Here is a 24295-nt window from a genome sequence, read left to right as displayed (position 1 = left end):
TAAAAACGGGTATGATGGTTGTGTCTGTACCGGACACTATTTTAGAAGTGCGCGCTTCGGCGCCACAGCACGGCGCCTGCAGCCCGAGTGAGTAGGTGAGCTGGAGGCGCTGGAGTGTTGCGGGTCTGCCTACTCGCTTGAGTAGCAGGCGCCATGCATCGCCTGCTCCAACACGATATGCTCCGGGGTACAAAGCGGCAGCAATGTGATGTTTCAAATTCGAGTCCTCGGTTACTTGCCTCTCTCCTCCTTCTCCCCAGGGAGGGCGCGCGTCACTCCGGCTGCAGCGGCAGGTGCACGGGGCCGATGTGCGGCCGGCGCAGCAGGAGGTGTGGCGGCGCGAGGGTGCGGACGAGCGGGCGCGCGGGACGAGACTACGACGCCAATGAGTGCGGGAAGGTGAGACCACGGCGGGGGTGACGGTGACGACGGCGTGGAAGGGAGGGGGAAAACTAGTGGCGTCCGTCCCCGAGGATCGTCACATGAATAATTTGCTCAAAAATGTCCACGTCCACGACATTGTCCGATCAATATGCATAAAATGGTAAGATGCGAGGGGCTCTAGGCCAAGACCGGAATGATGCCAATCGATAAAGTCACGCCGTGTGTCACGTGTCGTCGTCACGTGACCGAGGTGTCACGCGTACTCTGAGGTCACGCGGCGTCGTCACGCGTGACGAGTCAAGCCCGGTGGTGTTTTGGTGCCCACGTCGGGTGGTCGAGTCCCATCCATATGAACGTGTGTGGTGGTGTGTGTCACACCGCGTTGTCACGGCGTGGCGTCACGTGTCGCAGTCACGCTCGAGAAGGCGTTGTTTCAGTGTCGCGACCACACGAGCGTCTCAACCCTCACGCTCTAGGAACAGAAGGCGAGCTGACGCTGAGGTTCCAACCCGCTCGCTTGGTCGGCTTTCTTCTGCCTGCAACTGTAACGCCCGGTTTCGCGCGGGGAAGTCCCCCACCGCGTAATGTGTAGCGGGAGAGGGGGGGGGGCATCGGGCCTCGTTGTCGAGACGAGCAAAGAGCGGCGAAAAGATGGCTCCGCTTTTCCGTGGGCACTTGTTGCATCTGAAATTGCTGGCGTCACATCGCGAACCGGCGGGCTGGGAATGACGAAAGGAGACCCATCCGCTCTTCACGGGAAACCAAATTCCGACCCGCCGAAGGTCTAAATGTGGTAATTTCTGTCTGGTTTAACTCGTTCTTTGCCGTCTACTCCGTGTTTGCTGTAACGAGTAACACAATCTAATCAATGTGCCGTGTGATTAAGGTCCCATTTTCATCTCAGAATCCACATGACACATACCAGGTGGCTGACTCTTGCCGCCACGCACCTTCGTAGTTGTGGTTGTACGCGGGCGGGTTTGCCTATCTCCGCTTCCGACGGCCCCTCATCACGCTCCTTGCGGCGTGACCACTGTGTGGTCAAGCTACCATCCCAAATTATGGGCACCAAAAATGCGCCGCAAGGAACGTGTAACGTATTCGTATACGAACGTGCGTGGCGTCAGAGTCAGCCACCTGGTACAGACATCATGCCGGTCAGTTTTCCCGAGGTGTGTGAACATGAGTGCAGCGTGGGTTCTTGCAAAACAGAGGGATCTCGAGACGCGTGTGTGGCTGGGGGGGAGATATTGACGTCAATAAGTCGTATATCCTGGCGCGAGCAGAGGGCTGGGCGAGAAGCGGGGCTTGGCGCCGTGTGGGCGCACTCGCCGCGCTCGCCCTGCGCCGCCGGGTAGGCCCGGGCCGGGCCCCCTCTATAATGAATCGCGCCCGGCCCGGCCCCGCCCGGTGCGCGACGTGCAGGGCGCGCATTGGCCGTGGCCGCCGGCTGCGCCAGGACACAGCCGGACACCGCCAAGGACACCGTGCGGGAGGCAGACGCGACGCGCACAGTGCAGGGGACGGGAAGGTGATGCACGCGTATGACGACGCAATTGGCCGTTTCGATCTTAATAGTGCTCCGTATGACAGAGAGAAATTAAGAGAACCGACTGTGTATTTTCGCTCGCCAATGGGGACGCCGGGGAAGGCCAGGAATTTAGGGGGGGGGGAGACGTTTGAGCGTCAGAGGGAAGGACACTCAATAGGAGCCGTGGATGGGAACCCTGCTGTTAGATTAGAGCCCTCTATCGAGCACATGTGGGACTGCCAACTCCATGTAACCGAGGGAAATAAGGGCGTGGAAACTTAATTCTCAAATTTATTTGCTATATTAAAAAGAAGTATTGCAGATTTGAAAGATAACAATCGATAGGGCACTTTGAGAGCTAAGCTAAAATAAAAACATTCATAACAACATTATCTCAAATGCTATTTTGGCAAATTATACCTCTTTTCATAATCAAAGCTGAAAAGGACTTTAGACAGGGAGGTTTTAAACAAACAATTAAACAAACAACCAGGCAACAATGGATCTTAAATAACAGTCTTGGAAAAGACCCTGAGTTCATTGAGTCAATCTACCATGAAACTCAAAGGTCCACGTAATCCATGCAATGATGGGATATGTAGTATATGTTTAGTACATTCTATTTCCCATGTGGAAATTGATAAAATTTAAAACATGACTATGTCTTCAGAAAGTCAGATCTGTAAGACTTTACCTACTTCATCCTTCATCACACCTATAGTTAATGTACAAAAATATTATCACTACCAGATGTATTATGGCACAGGCAGACTATCCAATACAAGGCAATTTGTGTACTGTAGAGTACACAGTATGCAATAGGTAGATTTTAAACGGATGAATACAAAGATATTTTGACACTTTTAACAGTTTTATCACATTCCAGCTCATAATAAAAAAATTAATAGATATATTTTCATTTGATCAAAAATGAGACAATTTTCAAAAATATATATTTTAACTGAAAATGTAGCAGCACAAGAGTATGATAAATTTGATAAGAGAGTTATCTTTGGCACGACTTAATAACAGATTGATTCTTCTACAGCACAAATGTACAAATAGATATGCTATAATCTAATACTGTATGTTAAGTTTAAATGATAGAGCACCAAGGCACTGAAACCAGGAAATGCAACCTGCTTTTAAGTAGTGAAAAATCCATCAATGGGTGTTAACATATCAAAATTTACATGCTGAACACAATTCCAAACAGTACTGACAATTTGAGGGACAAAGTAGTGAATTATTGCAACTAATTCTAATACTAATAAAACAATTGCTGCATCAAAGGGAAGTCCACACAAACCTCATGCAAGAAAATAAGGAGTAAATTTAGTTTTGATAAATCATTCATCATCCAGTTCCAGATCAAGTTCTAAATCTAGAATTTCTATTTTTCGAAGACTGTTAATAAACAGATATCTTGAAAATAGGAGGTAGAGGGATCGGAACCACACCAATTGAGAGGCATGAGCTTGCATTGCTCGCTATAAAGAGAAATATGTTTCAAAAATTAAGAAGACAATTTAGAATACCAATATAATTTGACAAGGCATGCATGAACATGCAAACATATTATATGTAAATTACCTTAATAGTAGATCTTTCTGCAAGAGAAACCACATAATTATGGGAGGACATAAGATATGATATTGGCATATCCAGTACACAAGAATATTTACGAAGAATACTAGTGGTTTCCAAAGCATATGCATAACAATCTGGGAAAAAAATATCAATGTGAAGTCTTAGTTGATGTTTAAGATAGAAAATTCATAGCTCATAAAAGTACTCACTTTTAGGCAATTTTTTTTCAACAGAAAGAAGCGCCATGGCGTAAAATAACGAACAATGGTTAGCATGGTTACTGACTCCATGTTTATCAAATGTAATGACCTGGGCAGGCAAAAGAATAAAACAAAATTGGTTCATTGATAATTTAAAATGGTAAGTCATACTTCACATTTCACTTACAGTATCTATTGAAAGAGCTTCCACATGGTTAAGAATCAATGAGCCAAGAATATCTTCGCGCCACTTCACTTTTGGGTCATCAGGTAGAAGAGTACTCCTGAAATCAACACTGATTAATAAGTTCACATAATTCGATAACAGGCCTTCAACTAAAATAATTTCTCTCTCACATGATAAGTGTAATGTTACTGTCTGGAATACCAAGGATGCGACAGCTTTCCCATAGTTCTTTCTTGCGTCTCCCACCTTCCTTATCGTAGTTTCCTGTACAAACAGTAGAACATATAAAGTAAATACTACTCGATATGCAATGTACGGCAGTACCACATATTATGTCAGGCGCCTACAAAACGCTTACCTTTAGAAAGGCACAACAAGTATACCTCACAATCATTTTTCTGTGCTAGTTTCATGATTAGAGGGCCAAAGAACATACACTCATCATCTGGGTGCGCGATCACAAACATAACCCTCCGGGCGGTGCTGAGAAGCGTTCCGCTTTGCCATGGCAGCACTTGCCAGTACGTCGCTAATAGATAGAGAGCCACACAAAACACAGCGTAGCAAAGAATGCCTGTTAATAAACTGCAAGCAGTTTCCCTCCCATAGTTCAGGGTTTCCTTGATTGTCACATCGTAATAAACAGAAACTATTCTTCGAATCTCATCGAAGCGCAAGTGGGGGTCCGTTGCAAAGGGCACGGAAACAGGCATCCTACTGCTATTTCATAGCTCCAAATTATGACATATATCTAAAACTGATAACGACGGTGCTGGTGACAGGTATTTCAAAGTAAAAGTACGAGCAGATTTTTCTAAACCCAAAAATCTTTCACAATTCTGGAGATGAGTGAGTAATGTTTATGTTGTTAGCGGTCGGAATGATTCTCATACTCAACCGCTGCAATATACCAAATGAGAAATTGATGTGAGTTAGTGACGATGTGTTAGCGCTAAATTCGAACCGTCTTGAACTTGAACCATTTTGTCTACTTGGTGTCTATTCGCCCAAAATAATTCACCCAAATTGTGAAAAAGAAAGAACATTAACAAATATTTCTTTTGAAGGTTTATTAGATGATTGAAAATTTATCAACATTTTCTAAAATAACATTAACGACTTTTTGGTGCATTTGGGTTCTATGATTCACAGAAAATATGCAAATTCATTACACTTGTATACTACAAATCTTTGGACACTGTAAAATCTCTAAGCACTCAAGAACTTTTTATCAACTGACCTATACACCATCTTGTATACCATTTGCAAAAAGATATGGTCATTTTTTTTCCTCACAAAGTTTAGCATTCCCTAGGGAATGAAAGGGTTCAATTTTGGCAAAATGTTATGGAAGAGACAGTATACAGGTGTCAAGTAATTATCAAGAGTGAAAAGTAACAGCCATATAATATCACAGACAAACTTAGACTTCATAAGGCAGTATAAATTAATATGATCTAAATCTTACAATGAGCCTACAAATTTTCTTAAGAGTACTTCTATAAATTCTTGTTTCATTTTCTTCTTAAATTCAGAGTACCATCGCACTGCTGATAACCGTCTCTCCACTTTTTGAACTAAAGTCCTCTGAGATTCCTCTAATAACACATCATGAAGTTCTTGCCAATTTTTAACTAGGATAAGTGGAGCATTATGCTTTTTGAGAAGTCTCAATGGGGAGTGACGTGACGTGCGATCGCACAAGCCATGAGTGACAACATCCTCCACAACAGGAATACTTCCTAAGGCAAGTGCTTCATAAATTCTGTAACATTCTGTGTTCAAACCCACAGGATTTAAAGTTAAATCAGATTTGGAAATGGCATCAATATAAAAATTTAGAGACTCTTCAGTCTCAAGAGGAGTCCACTTCTCACGCCCACGAAGGATACACTCATCTTGAAGCTTTGGAGACTCTAAAATTTGGACTAGTGCTTGTCGTGAGCTGTTGTGATACACAGTGCCAAGAAAATTACATAAATGAGATCTTGGTGATGTTAGGTCCATACTCTGACCCTTGCTGTAGTCAGGAAACCCTCTGTAAGTTGCAACACCTAGAGGCCACTGGAACACTTCTCTATCATCCACCAGAGTACTATCATACACGAGAAAAACTGCATCTAACGGACCTCCATTAGATTGAAGGTATGGCACAATCCAGGAGTTGTTACACTGTTCATCGCCAAGAAGAACAACTATGGTGTGTTTTAATTTGGGATACCTAAAAAGAGAACATTAAAAAATCTCATGAAAGTAATGAATTATACCATTTTCTCTCTCACTACTGATTTCACAAGCAAGATACTTACTTTTTAAGGTACTTAATCCATTGTTTAGCAGTGTAAATTTTATCAGGAGCCCTTCCATTCAGCACCAAAACCAAGTTTTCTATATTGGCTGGAACAGTGCTTTGGATAACACCAGGACCCCACCGGAAAGTAAAACTTATATCATCCGTGGTTAGGTGGCCAATTTTGACAAAGCCTCCCTGTTCCTCAACAAGCTCTCCTCTCAAAATATGTTCCCAGAGAAAGATGGATATTGCTGCCTTTCCCCATATCTCCACATTAAGAGGTGGGTGGAATTTAGGGGTTGAGACAGTTGTTAAGTCCTTTTCACTATAGCCATGTCTTACAGTGTGTTTAGTATTGCTAACGAGAAAGAGACGGTACGCAATGTACAGAGTTGCAATAACATAAATGGCTGGGAAAATTACAACAAGTATTCTGCAAAGAACTTTCATTTCAAATTGGTGAAGTGTTACAATCACAAACAATCCTCCACAATACTGTTCTCTGTTCTGTTGACAAAAACAACAACAAAATGAAGAGCGCTCCTCCTCCTCCCTCACCTCCACTTCCCCCTTTTCCCTCATTTCTCCCGTTCTCTCTTCCCCCCACCCACCCCTCCGCTGTCGTCTGCTATTTTAGTCGGCGTCGATCGGTTTATTTTGCTTGTGTTGAAGTGTCAAGTGCATTTTCGACACAAAAAAAAAGCATGAATCGTCAATCATATAGCCGTACTGAATTAGCACTGCTATAACTAGAATTATCCACCCCTAGTTTTATTTATGTGTTAGTATATGTGTGAAAGTGAGAGTTTGTTTATTGACATATTAAACAACATAACCAAGACAAAATGATGGCAATATCCCTGAAAGGCTTTGGGAAAAAGTTCATTGTGGCTGGTTTCATATTTCTCACCATTCAATACCTTAGTTATTTGTGTCTTGCCTTCCTTGGCCGAGATAAGCCCACTGAACGAGAACTTGTACGGCTACAAGACAATGGACCAATAGGTATTGAAATTTCAGTCAATGGAAAATTCTTAGAAGAAGCCAAAATGTTTGATCAAGTTTTCAGATTTTCAAAGTGTTTACCATTCATCATTAGCCCTAAAGTCTTGGCACATGTATGGAATGTTAGGCAAAATATCACTGATTGTGTTGGGGATGGCTATAATTGCATGCTGGAAAGCGATGATATGTTTTTTGGACTGGAGGGAGACTGTATCAACAGGAAGGCAAGTATCAAATACTATATGGTTTCTATTTTTCCTTAGCTCCTTAACTTAGCTCATTCCTTTTCTTGCTAAAACCATTACAGACATTGCTGAGTTCTATGACAAATGGTCTGAATAGATATGGCTTTAATATTTCACATACCAAAACAAAGAAGTTTATTGGCTTGCCAGGAGTATTCAAATCATTCACCACAAGTCTAATTTTGAAGCGATTGTATGGCTTCACCGTAGTCATATTTCATAGCAGAGAGGTAATGAAGTAAAGTTTGGACACCTCTTCTCATATACATTCCACACCTATATTGTTTTGTGCTTGGAACATTTTATTACAGGATAACTTCTGGTGGCATGGTTCGATTTATGAAGATAAGGATGCCGTTGGAAACTTGGCAAGGGCTAAACTTCTTCCTGACAACTTGCAGCTCATGCATCGTGAGGGTGCAATTCCAAAGTAATTTTGCTGCTCCTGTAATTGTTTATATTACTTATCAAATTACCATTAGTTTTAAATGTTAATTGAATTTTAACAGATTTGAACTTGAAGAAGTCAAATTGTTTCATTACAACTTTATGGTACCAAAGAATATCCCTGCCTTTTTGAGAGCCATTTCTGGTTCAGCTGCAGATTTTATTGAGTGCAATTACAGAGCAGTAGAAATATACTATAGACACTACAACAGAGACACATCTGAGGAGGCAGAGCGCTTCAGACATCAAGCATGGAAGCTACTATCTAGGGCTAAAAGAATATTGAATGATTTAGATGTGCCTTTTTGGCTTAGTAGTGGAACTTGTTTAGGTAACAATGGTCATGGCTATTTAATTGTCCTCATATTTGATTCTGGTTCTTCCCTGCCTTATGCCCTTATCACTATTTTGTAGGGTACTTGCGACAGTGTGAATTCATCCCGTATAGTCAAGATGTTGATCTTGGTGTATTTGCATCTGACTATAAAGAAGAAATAATTCCTGCATTCATGTCACATGGATTTGAACTGCACCATACTTTTGGGATATTAAATGATAGCTACCAAATTGCTTTTAAGTATGGTAAAATAAAACTTGACATATTCTTCTTTTACCTTGACCAAGAGAAGGGAACCATGTGGAATGGAGGAACTGAGGCAAGATCTGGGAGAAAATTTAAGTAAGTAAATTTCATAAAACATAACTAAATATTTTGCCTTGTTCAAGTTAAGCCTGTAATCTAATTGATAATGATTAAATTAGGTACACATTTCCTCCCTTTTCATTATGTTGGACTGAATTTCTTGAGCTCCTAGTGAGGGTGCCGTGTAATATAACTAAATATATTGAAGCAAATTATGGTCCAAATTGGCAGACGCCTGTCACCAAGTGGAGCTGGAAATTAAGTCCTCCAAATTCAGAACCAAATGGTATGTGGCCAAGAGAACAATGGCCACAAGTCATCAACATTCAGCGTTTTTAATTCCCCTGGAATGGTTTTATCATCTGGCTGTACTAGTTGCAATGTGATAAATGAATTACCCAATTGAACGTCAGGCTGAAAAAAGACTGCATTAGTTAAGCCATAAATGTAAGTGCAATCAAGTAAATATTTCTAGTCCTTAACATTTTACAGAGCATTGTGTCAAATGCATAGTCAACTTTCATACTGTTAATTGTACAAGTCACGATCTGTTCGTTATAATAAAGCCAGTATTTTTACAAATAGATAAGCCTTTATTTCATGGATAAATTTATCTTACTTGACATCAGATGTCACCACAAATATACAATACCATTGTACATCAAGATGGATGAGTATGGAACTCAGATATATGACACATGCCACATTTACAATAATTCAGCATTGATACTCATGAGAAGTGAATCCCCTCTTTATTAAATGCACATAAGAGCCTGGAATAAGAAGGTAAATGAAGTTTAGTCCAGGGTAAGATGTTAGGAGAGTAAAATGGGAAATTAAACTCACTGCATAAAGTCATCAATATCCATTGTTCTAGCTCTTTTCAGGGCAGCATTACTGTTTGAAAGGATGCCTTCTATCTTCATTTTCATATCAAGATCTGAATCCATAGGCTAGAAACAATAACACCCAATTTTAGATGCTAAAGCACAAAGTAGTCAGAAAAGACATGTAACAGTTGTATTATTGAACATACTATGTTGTTCTTGGAGCAATGCACTCTGTAGTTTTTCTCAAGTGCTGTGAGTACTGTTGTTTGTTTGAAGAGAGAACCAAGAGTTTTATTCTTACGAACAAAACATATCCTTGTTAATCCGTCCCATTCAGTAAAGTTGATAGGGGGCGGAGGGTTGCGAGGTTCAAGCCTTACAACGCAAGATTCAACTTTAGGAGGCGGCCTAAAATTATTTTTCCCCACCTTTAATTAAGAATTGTTAATTAGATGAGTAAACAAAAACTTTTAAGAAACTCAAATGAAATTATTATACTTGCCTTCATTAACATATCAACTCTTGATAGGAGTTGAGTATTTATCGATAATCGGCAATACAGTTCATCACCTGGTTGCGCAACAAGTCGTTGAGCAAATTCTAGCTGGAACATCAAAACGGCACATCGAAAAAATGGCCTGAAAAGAGAAGATTATTGTGAAAAGGCAGAGCAAGTAGACCTAAATGTAAAAATATCTTCAATCCACTACCTGTGCAAAAGTAATTTAAAAACCAGAGGTGATGATATTTGATAAGGAACGTTTGCTACACAACAGTCAAAGAATGGTAAGTCCGTTTTTAAGGCATCGCCTATCATAATTTGAAGCTTAGGCTGGTACTGTGTTCCTAACACACGTTTCTGCAACTCAGCAACAAGTCTGAAATCAAAACCATTCAAAAATTTACCAATTTTCAACTATAATAAGTGGAAAGAGAATAACAAAACATGGAAATAAAATACCTTGGATCTATTTCACAGGCAACTACTTTCTTGACTTTTTCTAGGAGAAGAACAGTCATGTTACCAGTACCAGGTCCAATTTCTAAAACAACATCAGTTGGACGTAATGCTGCCTTTTCAATCATAGTCCTCGATATAAGTGGATTTTTCAAAATATGCTGGCCAAAGTCCTTGTTGAATAATATACCTGAGGAAATTCATGGAAATTGAATCGTTAAATGACAACATAATTTCAGAGGAGGCGTTTTTGCGGAACGTCGAGTTTTGAATGACTGGTTTGACGAAACCTTACGAAAACAAGAACAGAAAAACACATGTAGAACATAAAGTTTAAGAATTACGAAAAGTTTGTACCTTGTTTGGCGATTGTCTCATGGACACGCGATTTTTTCTCTGCCTTAATCTTAGGCATTTTTCAGTAATGATTACACAGGAGTTCAGGTCACAACAAACAATATACGCAACAATTTGTGTACGGTTGTAGACTACAATCTACACGCAAGATTGAGAGGTTAGATGTATTCACAGTGACAGTGGATGAGCAGAAGCAAGCAGAAGGCAGTTGTCTCCAAAGGCATTATTTACAGTGATTGTGTAAATAGCGTTAAAGGGTTGTTGCTGGCGGCAATTCATTGTTAAAATTTGAATGGTGTGAAAAACACCATAATTCAGAATCTATGTTCTTGTCAGATAAATACACCTTAATACCAGTAAACTTTTTATGAGTTTTGCAGGTTTTCTTAGATTTTGGTGAGTCTCCCAGCAAGAGTTCATGTATATGATTGGCTTTAATGTAATCCTAACTGTGAGTGCAATCCAACATTGTTCTGTTTATTTCAGAGGATGGCTTATCTCAGTAGAGTTGTTGAACATGTATTTGGTTCCGAATTTTCACAATCCTGTGATGGACTTGAAAAGTTAGTATTTCTTAATGATTTGCCAGTTTGGTCTGGCTTCTAGGTACCCATCTAATAACATTTATTGTTTTAAATTTCCATCCAGCGAAAAAACGTTAGATAAGACTGGCACTTTGATCACTGCCATTCACAGCCAATTACAATCTCAATTATTTTCTATTGGTGAAAAGACGCAGACGGATGAAAGGAGAAATTCTTACCAAGATGGACGTGTTGGCAATATTAAAGTTAGTTTGGACCTGCTTGAGCTATCTAATAGAATGTCTTCTTATGACTCCTTTAAAATAATTGGTGTTGGCCACTTTGGAACCGTTAAGACAAACTGTGGTGTTTTCAAAGGTATGGTTGCTGAATTTTATTTTTATTTTTTAGGAACAGGTCTGGTAAATTCATTTCTCTTTCTTGTTCTTCTTTCTAGGCAAATGGCAGTACGAAGTTCTTCTTCTCTCAACTGGTGTGATGCAGATAGGGTGGGCATCTTTCAATTCAAAATTTGGGGCAGGTCAGGGGGTAGGTAAGGATATGTAAAATAAGTACTGTGCTGATATTTATTACCATTCTGTTTCAAAAGTTTTCGATTTTCTTTGGATTTTTTTGTTTGGGAAATTTTAGGAGACACTTACGACTCCTTTGCATTTGATGGCAGTAGAGTTCGCAAATGGAACATGACTGCAGAGGCATATGGAGAAAAATGGGAAGAAGATGATATTATTGGATGCTGCATTGATCTAGATGATGGATGTGTGGAGTTTTTTAGGTAAAATTTGCCTGTATTCTTTTTTCTGGCTTGGACAAGTCAGGTCAGTGTGATAAAATTATGGTTCTTTTACGTTGATATTTAATTTTGTCTTCTCAATTTCCTGAAGAAATGGAAGATCAATGGGGGTGGCTTACAGAAATATTCAAATGGGTGCAGGGATAGTCTACTTTCCAACTGTCAGTTTACAACGAAAGGAAGGTTTAATAGCTAATTTTGGTGCAACACCACTTTGTTACCCAGCACCAGGCCACTCACCTATTCATGAGCCTCCAAACAAGGAGCTCGCATCGGTGACATATCTCCTGACATGTACCCATAAACTCATTTCCATGATGGATAGTCGAGCTGTAAGTCCATGTAACCAAATGAATTAAGTCTAATGGAAATATGATCTCAAATGCATCGATCATCTTAAGGCACCTGATCTGGTTTCGGCTGATTCAACTATATCTAATGAAGCTGTGCTATTAGAGATTGGGAAAATTGTGATTTCAAGCATTATTCCTTTTCTGTCCAATCCTTATATTGTGGAAACCAAACTTATCCCTTTTATTCATGGCCTGTGTGAGTCAGAAAACCTACACCCAGGTCAAGGCCAAGTGCGTCCATCAGCTCGCATTGCTACTACCAAGTGCACTACAGCAAGCATGCTGAATAATCGAAAGTTGAACACATTTTTCGATCTGTTATGGGCTTTCTCAGAGGTATAAAAATGTTTATTTTGTCAAAATTATTTTTCTTCCATGCTAAACAAAGCTCACAAAAAAGTTCAACCATTTTCAGAAGGGTGAATTGAATATATGGACAAATACTTTAATTTCAAGGCTTACAGCAAGATTTCAACACAATCTAAGACCTCTTGTACTTGATTTTACACCACAAAAAGAGGCAATTATTGTTTTGCATAGTATGGTACACCACAGAAATTTTCGTCATTATTTAATGGAAAATATTCTTTTTGAAGGTGTCAGGTACAATTTTAGTAGTGTATCTATACAGTTGCTGTTCTGTCCAAACAATGCAATGTCACTGATAGTGTGACATACTTTCATTTACAGATTTCCTTGGTTTATGAATATTAGAATCCCGCCGATGGAAATAACTACCTTCTGGGATTGTGAGCCCAATGTAGAAATAAATCAACGAGCCTACATTGCTACAGTCAGTCGAATCAACTCTGCCATGACCAGTATGTATTTATCAAATGATAAACCTTCTTCTTTATATAGCACCTCCCAAGAAATTTGTTGCCATCAATGGTAATGCTTTTCCATAAATTTGGCCTGATCTGACCATTATTTATTTTCTTCTGTATCAATTGTTTTGATTTTCGTAGCTTTAGAAGATATGCAAGTTGATTTACTTTTGACCCTGATGGACAACACAGATGGATCTGCTACTGACACATCTTCAAGAAAAAAATTTCTGAAAAAGCTTCGCACCTTACGAAGACAATTTTATGCACTGTACAGGGTTGATGTAACTACACTTGCCTCAATGACTAGATCAAAAATTTTAACCAATCCATAAGTAGTTTTTAACTATTTTTTGTATTTTTTGTTTTCTTTAGCCTCTCAAAAGCCCAGGTAGTCCCTTGTTTTTAGTACAACCTCTCTTCCAACGACTTTCACGTGTAATAGAAGTATTGTGTGAAAAAGAGACAAACACATTGTATCCAGAGGCTGTTCCACCTGCAAAATTTTATGATGGATCCATATCTTATTATGACATTGATAGGCTTGGTGGAGTACTGTTATTTCTGTTAAAGACATTTCTTGGTGATCTGGAACAAAGATTAGGAGTTTCCGAGCCAAGTCAAACTGCAGAGTCTCTTCGAACTGATGGCCCTCAATCCTATGCTGATTCTTCAAGTAAGTGGTAAAAATTGTCAGCACTTTCAACATCTGTCATCCAAAACATACATTATTTCCTAATCAAAAGTATCCCACCCTCGTTAGCTTCAACTGCCAGAAACACAGCTATAATTCCAGCAATGAACTTTCCAAATTTGTCATCAAGAATACTTGACATTTTTGATGAAGTTGTTCAAATAGGTATGTTTTCAGTGAAGACATTTATGTGTGCTTTAATTTATCTTCTTTCATTCTGTTTGTCAAATTTCCAGAAACATGGAGTGATCAACAAGAAGTGCCCCATCGAAACAGTGCTGAGGATTCACATCTTGTGAAAGAACCATTAGACATTGATAATTTTCTTGCTGAAATTTTAGACAATCTTGTTTTATTTTATCATATAGCCAACAAGATGAACTCCTTGACTGATTCTGTAATCCCCTCTATTCTATCTACTTTCTTGACTTTCTTTAAATTGTTTTGAAACATTTTATTCAACCGAATTCAATTCTCATTTTTTGACTTTTTTATTGTTTACTTTTCAGATAAATTCACAGCAAAACAAAGTGGAGGATCTTGTACGGTGTCTTCAAGAAAGAAAGGATGAAATGAAATGTTACCATGCTTCATGCCCTGTCAAGCACCACCAGTCAAATGTGATCAAGATCATGGAATCCTCTAACAGAATGCTTTTAGAACGCCTTAATCAAACCGTATGTATTTAGATATAGATTTCCTCCCCCTCCCCTCCCCCCACCAAAATTTAAAAAGAATTATTCTTTTGAGTCATTCTGAATTTTAGCACTTTTTAATCATATTTTATCTCTCTTATCACAGACTTCTCATCTAGCAACTCTTCAGGCAATGAGATATCCCAATAGGCTGTCATGGTTTTTTAAAAGTATTTTAAACACCATGAAGACATCTGCTATAGACCAACATTTATTTCATTTTGTCCCAGAGTTTTACTTGGACTCTTTGTTTGATTTGTTAAAAGAATTAAACCATGAAGCAAGGCAAAAATTTGCCAGTCCTGAAGTTACTCCAGGTATGCTACAATTTCTGAACCACCATTTCAAATACATAACATTTCTTGCTTCAAGAATTTTATTTTTCTCTCAACCCTCAGACCGTGAAGAGCTTATGCTTGAAGCTGTCCAATTCATTTGTGACCACATAGATGACCAACGAGTCAGAATAGCCAGAGCCAAAGATACTCTTTTAGTAGCGTTGCTCGATATTGTTTCAAGTCCAACTTTGGCTGAAGTTTTACATGCTGTTCCAGCTGAAAGGTTTGAAATAATATTTAATTTTTGATCCAAGCAAGAAAACTTGCAAAAAAAAACCAAAAAACACACAAATAAACATACACAAAAAATTTACAGCCAAATGAACATGATAAGATTTCTTCTTCAACCATATGAGAATCGAGCTTGGGCTAACAGTAATTGGATTCTTCTTCGTGTATGGCATGGTTCACCAGCTTCTTTTGCCTGTGATAGACGTTGGTCTGAATATCTCAAATACAAGCTAAGACCAAGACCACTAACTTACCCAATTAATCCTCTCAGCTTGGAGTGTGGTACTCATAACAACATTTTATATTTCGGCCACTGAAAACTGTTAAACTTGGACTTATTAAGGATTTTGTTTCCTTCAGATCCCTACCCCTCCAATATTCTTCAAGAAAAAATCAAAAATCTCTTACTTGATGAGCCAGATGTTGCTACAGCATTTCTCAATTCAGTCTTGAATCAATTAAATTGGGCATTCTCAGAATTCATAGGAATGTTGCAAGAGGTAAACAAATCTGGATCAGTGAATTTTTTCTCCATTATTGTATGTAGGAGTAAAAGTGAGTTTTTGGTCATGACAAATTAACTATCTCCAATCTGATCTTGACATAGTTGCAGAATGTTTCCAATCGCCAGGAAAGGGTTCTTGTAGAATCACGTCAGCTAAAAATTTGTGCCACTTGTTTTGACCTTACCTTGGCCTTATTAAGGGTGTTGGAAATGGTATGTGTGCTTGCATTACCAGTTTTTGTTAGACTTGATCATCCAAATTCCTACTTCCTGCTTGCCCGCTTATGCCAGGTCAGATTCTTTTTAAAATAAATTTGTTTCATTGAATAATACACTAACTTTTGTTTATACAAGTTCTAAGTGTATGTATCAAACCCCAACAATAAACATTCCCTTTTTCTATAGCTACTTTGTCAAGTATTAAGCCGTGCTAGCTCCCAGGATGGTTGCTTTCATCACATAGTTACCCTAGAAATACCAGGCCTAGAAAATGTCAATCATCTACCCATTTTGACAGCTGTTTGTGGAATTCTTCTTGCAATCCTCAGAGAAGAGTTGGATGGCTTTTCGGGTAACTTGATAAATAAACTCTCATTTTCATTTGTCGGATTTTATTTATTAGTTTGTTTAAATGTTCTTGATGATCATAATTTTTTCTACCAGACAATGCAGTGACAGAAGTTCCAAGAGTCACAAAAACGTTACTTATGGAGCCAAGCTTTCAACTTTCCTCTTTCACATTTCTCTTGGAAGAAAATCCCCACTTATTTTCACTTTATTACTGTAAGTTTCAATTTTATTTTTTTCATTTTCTAGTTACAGTATCTTCCATTGAATTATGATTCTTATTTTTTTCTATTAGATAAGGAATACATAAGGGCGGATGAAATTTGTGTGATAGAGAAGATGCTGAAAATGTTAATTCACTACCATCGTATCTCTATGGATTTAAATACAACCACTAATACTGTTGATGAAGATGAAATGTGTACCATTTGTTTTGCATTTCCTATTTCAGTGATATTTGAACCGTGTAAACACAATTCTTGCAGGTATTGTTTTCCCCTCTGTAACCTTGAAATGACATAAATTTAATTCAGTGTGTCCATATTCCATTGATCAAACTGAAATTTATACCCAGAGCATGTATAACCCACCATCTTATGAATTGCAAAAACTGCTTCTTCTGTAAAACTATAATAACGAAAGTGACAGATGACGAAGGAAAGATAATTTATGACGAAGCAAAAGAATTGCTTCAAACAGCAAGAAATGGTCTATGAAACACTGTTTCCTTGAGTAATGCAGGTAATGACGATTTTTGATTAGTACATAAAAAAAGAGTCACCTCAGAAAAATTTTGTGGAAGAGATGCTAAAATGTATTTATTGTTTCAGTCAAGTGGAAGAGCTCTGAATAACAACAAATGAAGGTCCGTTACAAACAGCACTTACTTCATTTACCCAATCGCATATTATGGCGACAACGGTGACTAGTCAAATAAACTACTCAACTTCCTAACATTTCTTGATATTTTAAAAATTTGAAATTTCCAATAATTTAGACAACAGAATACTGGTATTATGATGCCTCTTGAAATCAATGATCTTCTGAAAAGAACTTTTTGTCATTGACTCATTCAGCAAGTACCCACATTAGAAGGGGCAAGTTAATGAATGAAAGGAATACACAAGCAAACTGCAAACAATAACAGGTCTATAAAATGAACAATTTTTTGTACAAACAAAATTTATAGGGCATATGGCCTAATTATTTGAGCCCCCATGACCCACTGATGTGAAAATGTTTGGGGAAGTATTGTATGTACAAGTGCTATAATCTCTACATTGGTTACGCCTCATATAGAGGGTGCTTGGGGGGTCCTCAGTTCCACCAACCCGCTCGCCAAAAGTTTTTTTTTTTTTTTTAAACTTCAGAAACTTTTTGATTGCGCTTTTAAAAAGAGGTACTGAGGACGCCCAAGCACCCTCAAAATCTGGACACACCATCATGCATTATGTGACATATACTAGAAATAGTTTTCAGAAAACAAGAATATGAGAACCAAGTCCTTTGGTAACATATCACAGTTATCCTTAATTAATAAATAGGTTGAACTACATTATCCTCCCAAACTTAAAATTGTTATCGTTCTACAAAAAATGTAATGAAATGATGTGCAAGATAAATGCAGAAAAATAAATATGCTTTGGTCATTTAAAATAGGTGAGAAGCACAGCCCTTTTTTTTTCTACCGATCTACCCAACAAGCCTGAGATTAACTTTAAGATAAAATCCAAATTACACATTTGACACATGAGTATGGTAAACCATATTGTCTTTATGTATTATAACTACTCCAATAAGATACATTCATTAGCAGTTGTTAAAGTAAAGTTGCCCCAGTCAATCATCCAGCAACTTGAACTAAACTCAAACCTTGAAAACATAAGTAAATGATAGTATGTTTGAGACTCATAAAATACTGCCCTGATTACAATTTCTAAAAGAGGATGCAAAAAGATGATTATTGTACAAATAGAGTACTGTTACTGGAGATACAGTAAGCTAGCTTACACATATCCCAACATAATTTCCAAAGGACTCTAGATAAAAACTACATTTTGAGTACTACTGTTTGTACACCTTTTGTGGCCTATAATTAGCAGTAATAAGTTGTCTGCCAACACTCACAGAGTAGCACATTTTACCACCTGAGCAGGTACAAAAAAGGTGAGAAACAAGTCAAATTCTTATTGAAAAGGTCATGCAAAATGCAAGTTTTTTAACTACCCACTTATGCTTACAGTCTATGATACTACTCGAGTACGTAGAGAATGATTGTCCTTTATAAACAGGCAATTCAGTAATCAAATCTTTTTTGTGTTATTCAAAATTATGAATAACAAAAGCTTAAAGTACCTATGGTGTTTCCCAAAATTCAGTGTTCTGTTGATAGAGCCAGATCCCAGATACAAAGGTACCTCACAACAATAGGATCTCTTCATTGCAAAATGCGACAGGTATTTGTAACCAGAGGTATTTTTATTTTAAGTACATACCTGGAAGGTCACAATTTTGACTCAATTAAATAAAATTAAGATGTAAAGCTATGTTTCTACAGGAGATAGTACCACCAACCCATTACCATTATTTTACAGATGAGTGTGATATGTGCATCTGACTATGGTGAACCTAGAAATGTGCTAGATGGATAATAATGTTTAAGCAATAGGATATACCTCACTTGCATATGAATGCTAACTACTGTGACTTCTACTAAGATTATCACAGTTACATTCTAAACTATGTGATAAAAATTGCAAAGATGATAATCACAGCATTAATTTAATTATTAACACATTGAGCCCCAGATTTCAAATACCAGGAGGCTAACTCTTGAAGTGTTGGGCGAGCGGGCGAGCGAGCGAGCGAGCGACAGGGGGAGGATAAGTGAACAAATTTAGAGCATTTTATGCTAACTGAGTGAATTTATACATTTTTCTTCAAAGCTTGCTAAAGGCATCAATATTTTTACAGAATGGCAATCCTTTGTCATTCTTTCACTTGCTCATCCGCTATACACCCGCCCTAAAGAAAAATCCTCCTGATCAGGATCAGACCTTACAAATGAGCACCTTGTGATCAAGTAAAGGACTCAAAGGTGTCAATAAAATAATAGCATCACTGGAAATTGATGGAAAAATATTGAGCTCCTATAGAACTTCCACTATGATTTTAAAAAGTAACAAATTAGAAACAAAAACATTAGCTCTCCTTCATTTTTTTTGTTTTTTTTGTTTTTATGCATTGCCTTGCATATAAAGCAAGATTAATTACATTTAAAATCAGATCATCTATTTAAAAAAATAAGCGTAATTGCGTGTAACATTATTAGAATTAATTTTCTAATAATTATAAAAGTGGGATCAAATAAATTATTCTTTTAAACAGAAAACATAACATAAAAACAGTTATAAGGCCCAACATGATACACTGTTAGGAATCTGCAAACATCATCAGAGTTCCTAACTCAAATTAGAGCAGCCTCTTTCATCCCCTTTAGTGGTCAGCATTAGTCAGGCTTAAATCACCAATAAATAAATAAAAACAAGGTAAAAATATTAAGTAAAAAAAATCATTACTCTGAACCAACAAGATGAAAGTCATAAATTAACAAGACCCAGGATTTTACTCTGCGTTTGGCTGGATAGAACTTAAGAGAAGTCAAGCATGAGGAAATGTGGGATTGTGGAGTTGTGGTTGTGGTTCACAGATCATCAAAGGCGGTGGGTGCGAGCAGCCAAAGATGATGAATAAGAAGAGTACGGAACTCGTTCTCTACCCCTGCGCAAGCGGTTGTCAAGGTCTGCTAGTTGTTGAAGAAAGCCCTCATTTGGATGGATATTTCGATTCTGTCGACACATCCGCAGTGCCATAGAAGCAGGCATACCTGCTTTGATCATGAGGTATGCAATAGCAATGGTGCTTGATCGTGACATGCCCATCAAGCAGTGAACAAGAACTTTTCCTGAAAAAAATAGTAGTACGAACATTTTCACTAAGAGTTCAGTAAAATCGACATTATTTATGATGTATTTAATTTTCACCTCCACTTTTGATTCCATCATCAATAAAATCTGCAGCTGTGTGAAAGTACTTCTCAATGTTTGTAGTGGGTAGATCTAACATTGGTAGGCCCAAGTAATGAATTCTTGCAGAACGGTAGAAGTGAGCATCTGTGTTTACCATGCCAAACCGATTACCTTCAGCAGTGTTTACAACATGGGTAATCCCCAAACGTCGGAGGTAAGTTTTGTTCCTTGCTGAACCCCTGCAGAAATTATAATTTATAAAACGAATTGAAAATAATTTAACTAGTTTTTTGCTGATTAAGAAAACTGTACTTACTCGTCCCCTATAAACAAGTTGGGATATACCTCATCACAATCTACACCAAGTGACAATCGATCAAAACCATGAGATGATCCTTCATAGCCTGGCAAAGCCTTGAAATGAGTTTTGGTTGAAAAGACAATCTGTGAGAGTTGCTTTGCCGTTGTTTCCTCATTATTGCCATACTTTCCCGTGGTATACTGCAAGGTTGAAAAATTGTCAATACATTTTGAAAAAATTATAGTATAAACGTAACCGACTTAAATTAATTTCACACAGAAATCAACAGAGACTTCAACCCAGAAAATATATATCATAACACCTCTTTAATTATTAATGAAAGTATGCACCTGGTATTTTTGCTAGAACATTCCAAGTGGAATGTCTACCTACAGATGCAAACTAAACTAAAAGGGGGATTAGTCATCACCAAAAAGCAAAAACACGCACACACAAAAAATCTAATGGTTAAAGTAATGTGCCTCTCTTCACACTGTATAGTGCTGTGGAACATAAATTGTACTAACAAACTAGTTTTGTTTCCAGAGTATTGTTTCAGAATCAAAAGTAAAAAAGCTAGACAAGTAACTAATATAGCTAGTACAAAAAGTGGTTGACTTGCAACATTACTTGGGATCCAAAACTTACAAACTTACAAAACTGCTTACTGCATGTTTTCCATAGCGAACAAAGCAGTCAAGCATACTGACTAGAATGCGTCTTAAAAAGACAAAGATGGGAAGGGAAGGTTCACAGTATGCAAACCAAACACAAACACACATAGGCAGTACCTACATGAAATGGGGCAGGAGTAGGCGCAGGTATGAAACTGCTGAGGTAGCCACCATAGCTATTGCCAATGTGGCTACTGCGAGATAATCCTCCACCATTCATTGAGTAGTATGGCAAGCTCGAAACACACTAACATTATAGAAACATTAGGATCTTGTTCCTTACTCACATACTCATTACCAACCAAATGAAATCCGATTCAAAAATGATCGGCTACTAACAGGACATAGGTAATGTATAAATAGGGATTTAGTTTTTGAGTAGCAATGAGATAATTGAGTAATAAAATGCATGTTAGATGCACTGCTATCCATTAATCATAATGTTTTCTGCTCCACATTCCTACTAATGGTGATAATATTGGTGTTCTTTGTATTGATTGGGGAATTGAAGTAATAGAACACAGGGCCAAATGTAACAAGACATTTGATACCACCCATGAATAAACATGTGCGCCTGTCAAAGTTGTGCAAATGTATTCCCTCAATCATTACGTAACTACATTCCTCACATACTTTGCAAGTTGTCATTATGAATGACATCTACTGAGAAAATGTAAACATTAAACATAAGCAGAAAAGGACAAGTCGACTGATTTACGAAATCCCATGAACCAGAAAATGAACGATAATAAGAACTTACCGAATCCCTCCAACTCATCGTGAAGCTCTTCAGTTTCACAATGCGGCAAAATCTATTTCGAGGCAAGGTTACAGACGACGCGACGCGCAGTTCGGGGCGGACGACCAAACACAGCGACCAAATTCGCAGATTCAGGGAGGGGGGATGCGCGGGATCGGGAGCGGGATGGGTCCTAGAAAAGGGAAGGGGGAAGAGGGGTGGGGGTGTCCTGATGAATCATTGATTCCAGTTGAGAATGTGTGAGAGGCACCAACACACCACGTGACCAGTTCCAAGTGCATCTTGGGAACTTTGGGAACAGCCAATCAAATCGCCGATCACCCCTTCTCCCATTGTCGCACTTTTTCAATTCCACAACGTCACTTGGAGTCACAACAGTTGTAAACCGGAGAAGAATCAAGCGAATTTATTTCGTCCGACTCAGGACGAAGTGACATAATTCGATTCCGTTTAGTTTCAACAACCTGTTAACGTTCTCCTTATCACTTTAAGGTAAGATTTGGCAGGGAACTTACGTTTGTTTTGTTCAAAATCTAACACAATCTAACCTCTAATGCTAAATCCCCTCGTAAATACAACAAATTATTTTTCAGTGCGCCCTGAACAACTCCAATTTTGTATAGTATTGTGCTGAATCTAACTGTTTTCGCACCAGCAATGTCCAGACAATGTCTATGTTGTAGTTGGGAGACATTGTTCCCTGTCATATCTTCTCCATTTTGCCGGTCATCATCCAGGCATCACTCGCGTTCTTCAATCTGCCTCAAGTTTTATCCATATTGATTTATCGTACACTATTACGCGTCACGATGTTGATTGCAAGAAGTCATTGATTGTCATTTAAACCTACTTTTAGAGTACGCGACTCATATATTTCAAACCTAACCTCTCTCTCTCTACTCGCAGGTTCTCCATATTCGAATCTTTTGAAATACGAATTATTAATTTTTATTGTGTTACATTTATCTTATCAATGAATTTCTTACTTACATATAGAAAATGTCTTGTCCTTATATACTATGTGTCTTTGTCTATGTGCTGATACATTTTAGGTTCAGTGGTCGTCTTGGAAATTATTTTTTATTGAATCGTTTTCTTCTTTTTCATTTGTTGTAGATGTTTTTGACAAGGTCTGAGTACGACAGAGGTGTCAATACTTTCTCTCCTGAAGGTCGCCTGTTTCAAGTAAGCAATTATATTGAATGCGCTCTGGCCGTCGTTATGTTTTTAATAGTATTATATTATCTATCATGTGTCCACAGGTAGAATATGCAATTGAAGCCATCAAGTTGGGATCAACTGCTATTGGAATTAGTACAGCAGAAGGTGTGGTTCTGGCTGTGGAGAAAAGAATAACTTCTCCCTTGATGGAACCCACAACAATTGAAAAAATTGTTGAGGTTGATAAACACATTGGTAAGTTATTAATTCATATGGAATTCCTGTTATGTTTTTCTCTTTTTGTTAGGTTTTAACAGCTAAGGTATTTTTGAACAGGATGTGCTGTCAGTGGATTGATTGCTGACTCCCGAACAATGGTTGACCGAGCTCGAATGGAATGTCAGAATCATTGGTTCTCTTTTAATGAGAAAATGTCTGTTGAATCAGTTGCCCAGGCTGTATCCAACCTTGCCATCCAGTTTGGAGACTCAGATGATGATGGTGGAGCAATGGTAAGTAATCTTTCTCTTTGCTAATTATTTTAAAGGCCCTTTTATATTTATTGTTATATAATTGTTTTATTGTTTTTACTATTGTTACTTTTATTGTTCTTGTTTCCATCTTCATATTTTAGAGCCGTCCGTTTGGGGTAGCTATCCTCTTTGCTGGCTGTGATGAGAAAGGGCCCCAGCTATTCCACATGGATCCTTCAGGAACATTTGTGCAATTTGATGCCAAGGCTATTGGCTCAGGTAGTGAAGGTGCCCAACAAAGTCTCCAAGAACAGTATCATAAGGTTGGTGTAATTTTCTCTCCCATTTCTCCCTATGTACCCAGTATTTTTCCTAAACATCGTATTGACTTGAAATTTCCAATTTCAGTCCATGACTCTGAAGGAAGCACTTACTGCATCTCTGACCATTTTGAAACAAGTCATGGAAGAAAAGTTGAGTTCGACCAATGTAGAAGTGGTAACAGTTACGCCTGAAAAATTCTTCCATATGTTCTCAAAGGAAGAGGTTGAAGAAGTCATCAAGGATATATCATAAGTATGGAAATTGGATAAATGTCTGTCATTGCTGCCTTGCAAAGTGTTTTAATGGGAAGATTCAGCAGTTTTCACTTAATAATAAATAATTTCTATTGTCATATC

At 38.2% G+C, this 24295-nt stretch overlaps 7 protein-coding genes across 8 annotated transcripts; 3 read left to right on the top strand and 4 right to left on the bottom strand.

Moving 5' to 3' along the window:
• Positions 1 to 2193: 2193 nt before the first annotated feature.
• Positions 2194 to 4797, bottom strand: LOC113211457 (N-acetylglucosaminyl-phosphatidylinositol de-N-acetylase). Its single transcript, XM_026429824.2, has 6 exons — positions 4251 to 4797; positions 4063 to 4156; positions 3893 to 3989; positions 3715 to 3814; positions 3509 to 3639; positions 2194 to 3405 (listed from the first exon to the last, which is right to left on the bottom strand). The coding sequence occupies exons 1-6, from the start codon at positions 4603 to 4605 to the stop codon at positions 3265 to 3267; spliced, it is 918 nt and encodes a 305-aa protein (XP_026285609.1). The 5' UTR covers positions 4606 to 4797; the 3' UTR covers positions 2194 to 3264.
• Positions 4798 to 4945: 148 nt separating this feature from the next.
• Positions 4946 to 6743, bottom strand: LOC113211456 (ribitol-5-phosphate xylosyltransferase 1-like). The gene is made up of 2 exons (XM_026429823.2): positions 6202 to 6743; positions 4946 to 6113 (listed from the first exon to the last, which is right to left on the bottom strand). Exons 1-2 carry the CDS (start codon positions 6633 to 6635, stop codon positions 5357 to 5359), a joined length of 1191 nt encoding a protein of 396 aa, XP_026285608.1. The 5' UTR covers positions 6636 to 6743; the 3' UTR covers positions 4946 to 5356.
• A 61-nt stretch (positions 6744 to 6804) lies between these two features.
• On the top strand, positions 6805 to 9114 carry LOC113211459 (ribitol-5-phosphate transferase FKTN-like). The gene is made up of 6 exons (XM_026429826.2): positions 6805 to 7414; positions 7498 to 7665; positions 7747 to 7865; positions 7945 to 8213; positions 8297 to 8561; positions 8645 to 9114. Exons 1-6 carry the CDS (start codon positions 7031 to 7033, stop codon positions 8862 to 8864), a joined length of 1425 nt encoding a protein of 474 aa, XP_026285611.1. The 5' UTR covers positions 6805 to 7030; the 3' UTR covers positions 8865 to 9114.
• On the bottom strand, positions 9098 to 10851 carry LOC113211460 (probable dimethyladenosine transferase). The gene is made up of 7 exons (XM_026429828.2): positions 10671 to 10851; positions 10317 to 10503; positions 10066 to 10233; positions 9858 to 9993; positions 9562 to 9783; positions 9372 to 9478; positions 9098 to 9298 (listed from the first exon to the last, which is right to left on the bottom strand). The coding sequence occupies exons 1-7, from the start codon at positions 10726 to 10728 to the stop codon at positions 9256 to 9258; spliced, it is 921 nt and encodes a 306-aa protein (XP_026285613.1). The 5' UTR covers positions 10729 to 10851; the 3' UTR covers positions 9098 to 9255.
• A 257-nt stretch (positions 10852 to 11108) lies between these two features.
• LOC113211446 (E3 ubiquitin-protein ligase RNF123) lies at positions 11109 to 16934 on the top strand. Its single transcript, XM_052268031.1, has 22 exons — positions 11109 to 11233; positions 11319 to 11572; positions 11652 to 11747; positions 11846 to 11990; positions 12100 to 12340; positions 12410 to 12697; positions 12777 to 12964; positions 13052 to 13182; positions 13330 to 13472; positions 13564 to 13864; positions 13952 to 14047; positions 14119 to 14279; positions 14392 to 14559; positions 14684 to 14894; positions 14976 to 15138; positions 15232 to 15428; positions 15507 to 15646; positions 15754 to 15942; positions 16057 to 16222; positions 16315 to 16434; positions 16514 to 16703; positions 16793 to 16934. Exons 1-22 carry the CDS (start codon positions 11160 to 11162, stop codon positions 16932 to 16934), a joined length of 3804 nt encoding a protein of 1267 aa, XP_052123991.1. The 5' UTR covers positions 11109 to 11159.
• A 75-nt stretch (positions 16935 to 17009) lies between these two features.
• On the bottom strand, positions 17010 to 22145 carry LOC113211447 (dual specificity protein phosphatase 3). 2 transcript variants are annotated; one of them, XM_026429809.2, is made up of 5 exons: positions 21982 to 22136; positions 21343 to 21468; positions 20563 to 20747; positions 20262 to 20485; positions 17010 to 20182 (listed from the first exon to the last, which is right to left on the bottom strand). In XM_026429809.2, exons 1-5 carry the CDS (start codon positions 21997 to 21999, stop codon positions 19932 to 19934), a joined length of 804 nt encoding a protein of 267 aa, XP_026285594.1. In that variant the 5' UTR covers positions 22000 to 22136; the 3' UTR covers positions 17010 to 19931. The 2 variants fall into 2 exon arrangements, with proteins under 2 accessions (XP_026285594.1, XP_026285595.1); XM_026429810.2 differs by lacking the exon at positions 21343 to 21468 and having other exon boundaries at positions 21982 to 22145.
• Positions 22146 to 22304: 159 nt separating this feature from the next.
• LOC113211448 (proteasome subunit alpha type-5) lies at positions 22305 to 24291 on the top strand. The gene is made up of 6 exons (XM_026429811.2): positions 22305 to 22473; positions 23098 to 23166; positions 23244 to 23397; positions 23479 to 23654; positions 23777 to 23938; positions 24024 to 24291. Exons 2-6 carry the CDS (start codon positions 23098 to 23100, stop codon positions 24189 to 24191), a joined length of 729 nt encoding a protein of 242 aa, XP_026285596.1. The 5' UTR covers positions 22305 to 22473; the 3' UTR covers positions 24192 to 24291.
• Positions 24292 to 24295: the final 4 nt, after the last annotated feature.

The sequence above is a fragment of the Frankliniella occidentalis genome, unplaced genomic scaffold (genome assembly GCF_000697945.3).
Source record: "Frankliniella occidentalis isolate FOCC.00 unplaced genomic scaffold, Focc_3.1 Scaffold63, whole genome shotgun sequence".
Lineage (NCBI taxonomy): Eukaryota > Metazoa > Arthropoda > Insecta > Thysanoptera > Thripidae > Frankliniella > Frankliniella occidentalis.
This window is presented reverse-complemented; position numbering and strand designations above follow the sequence as displayed.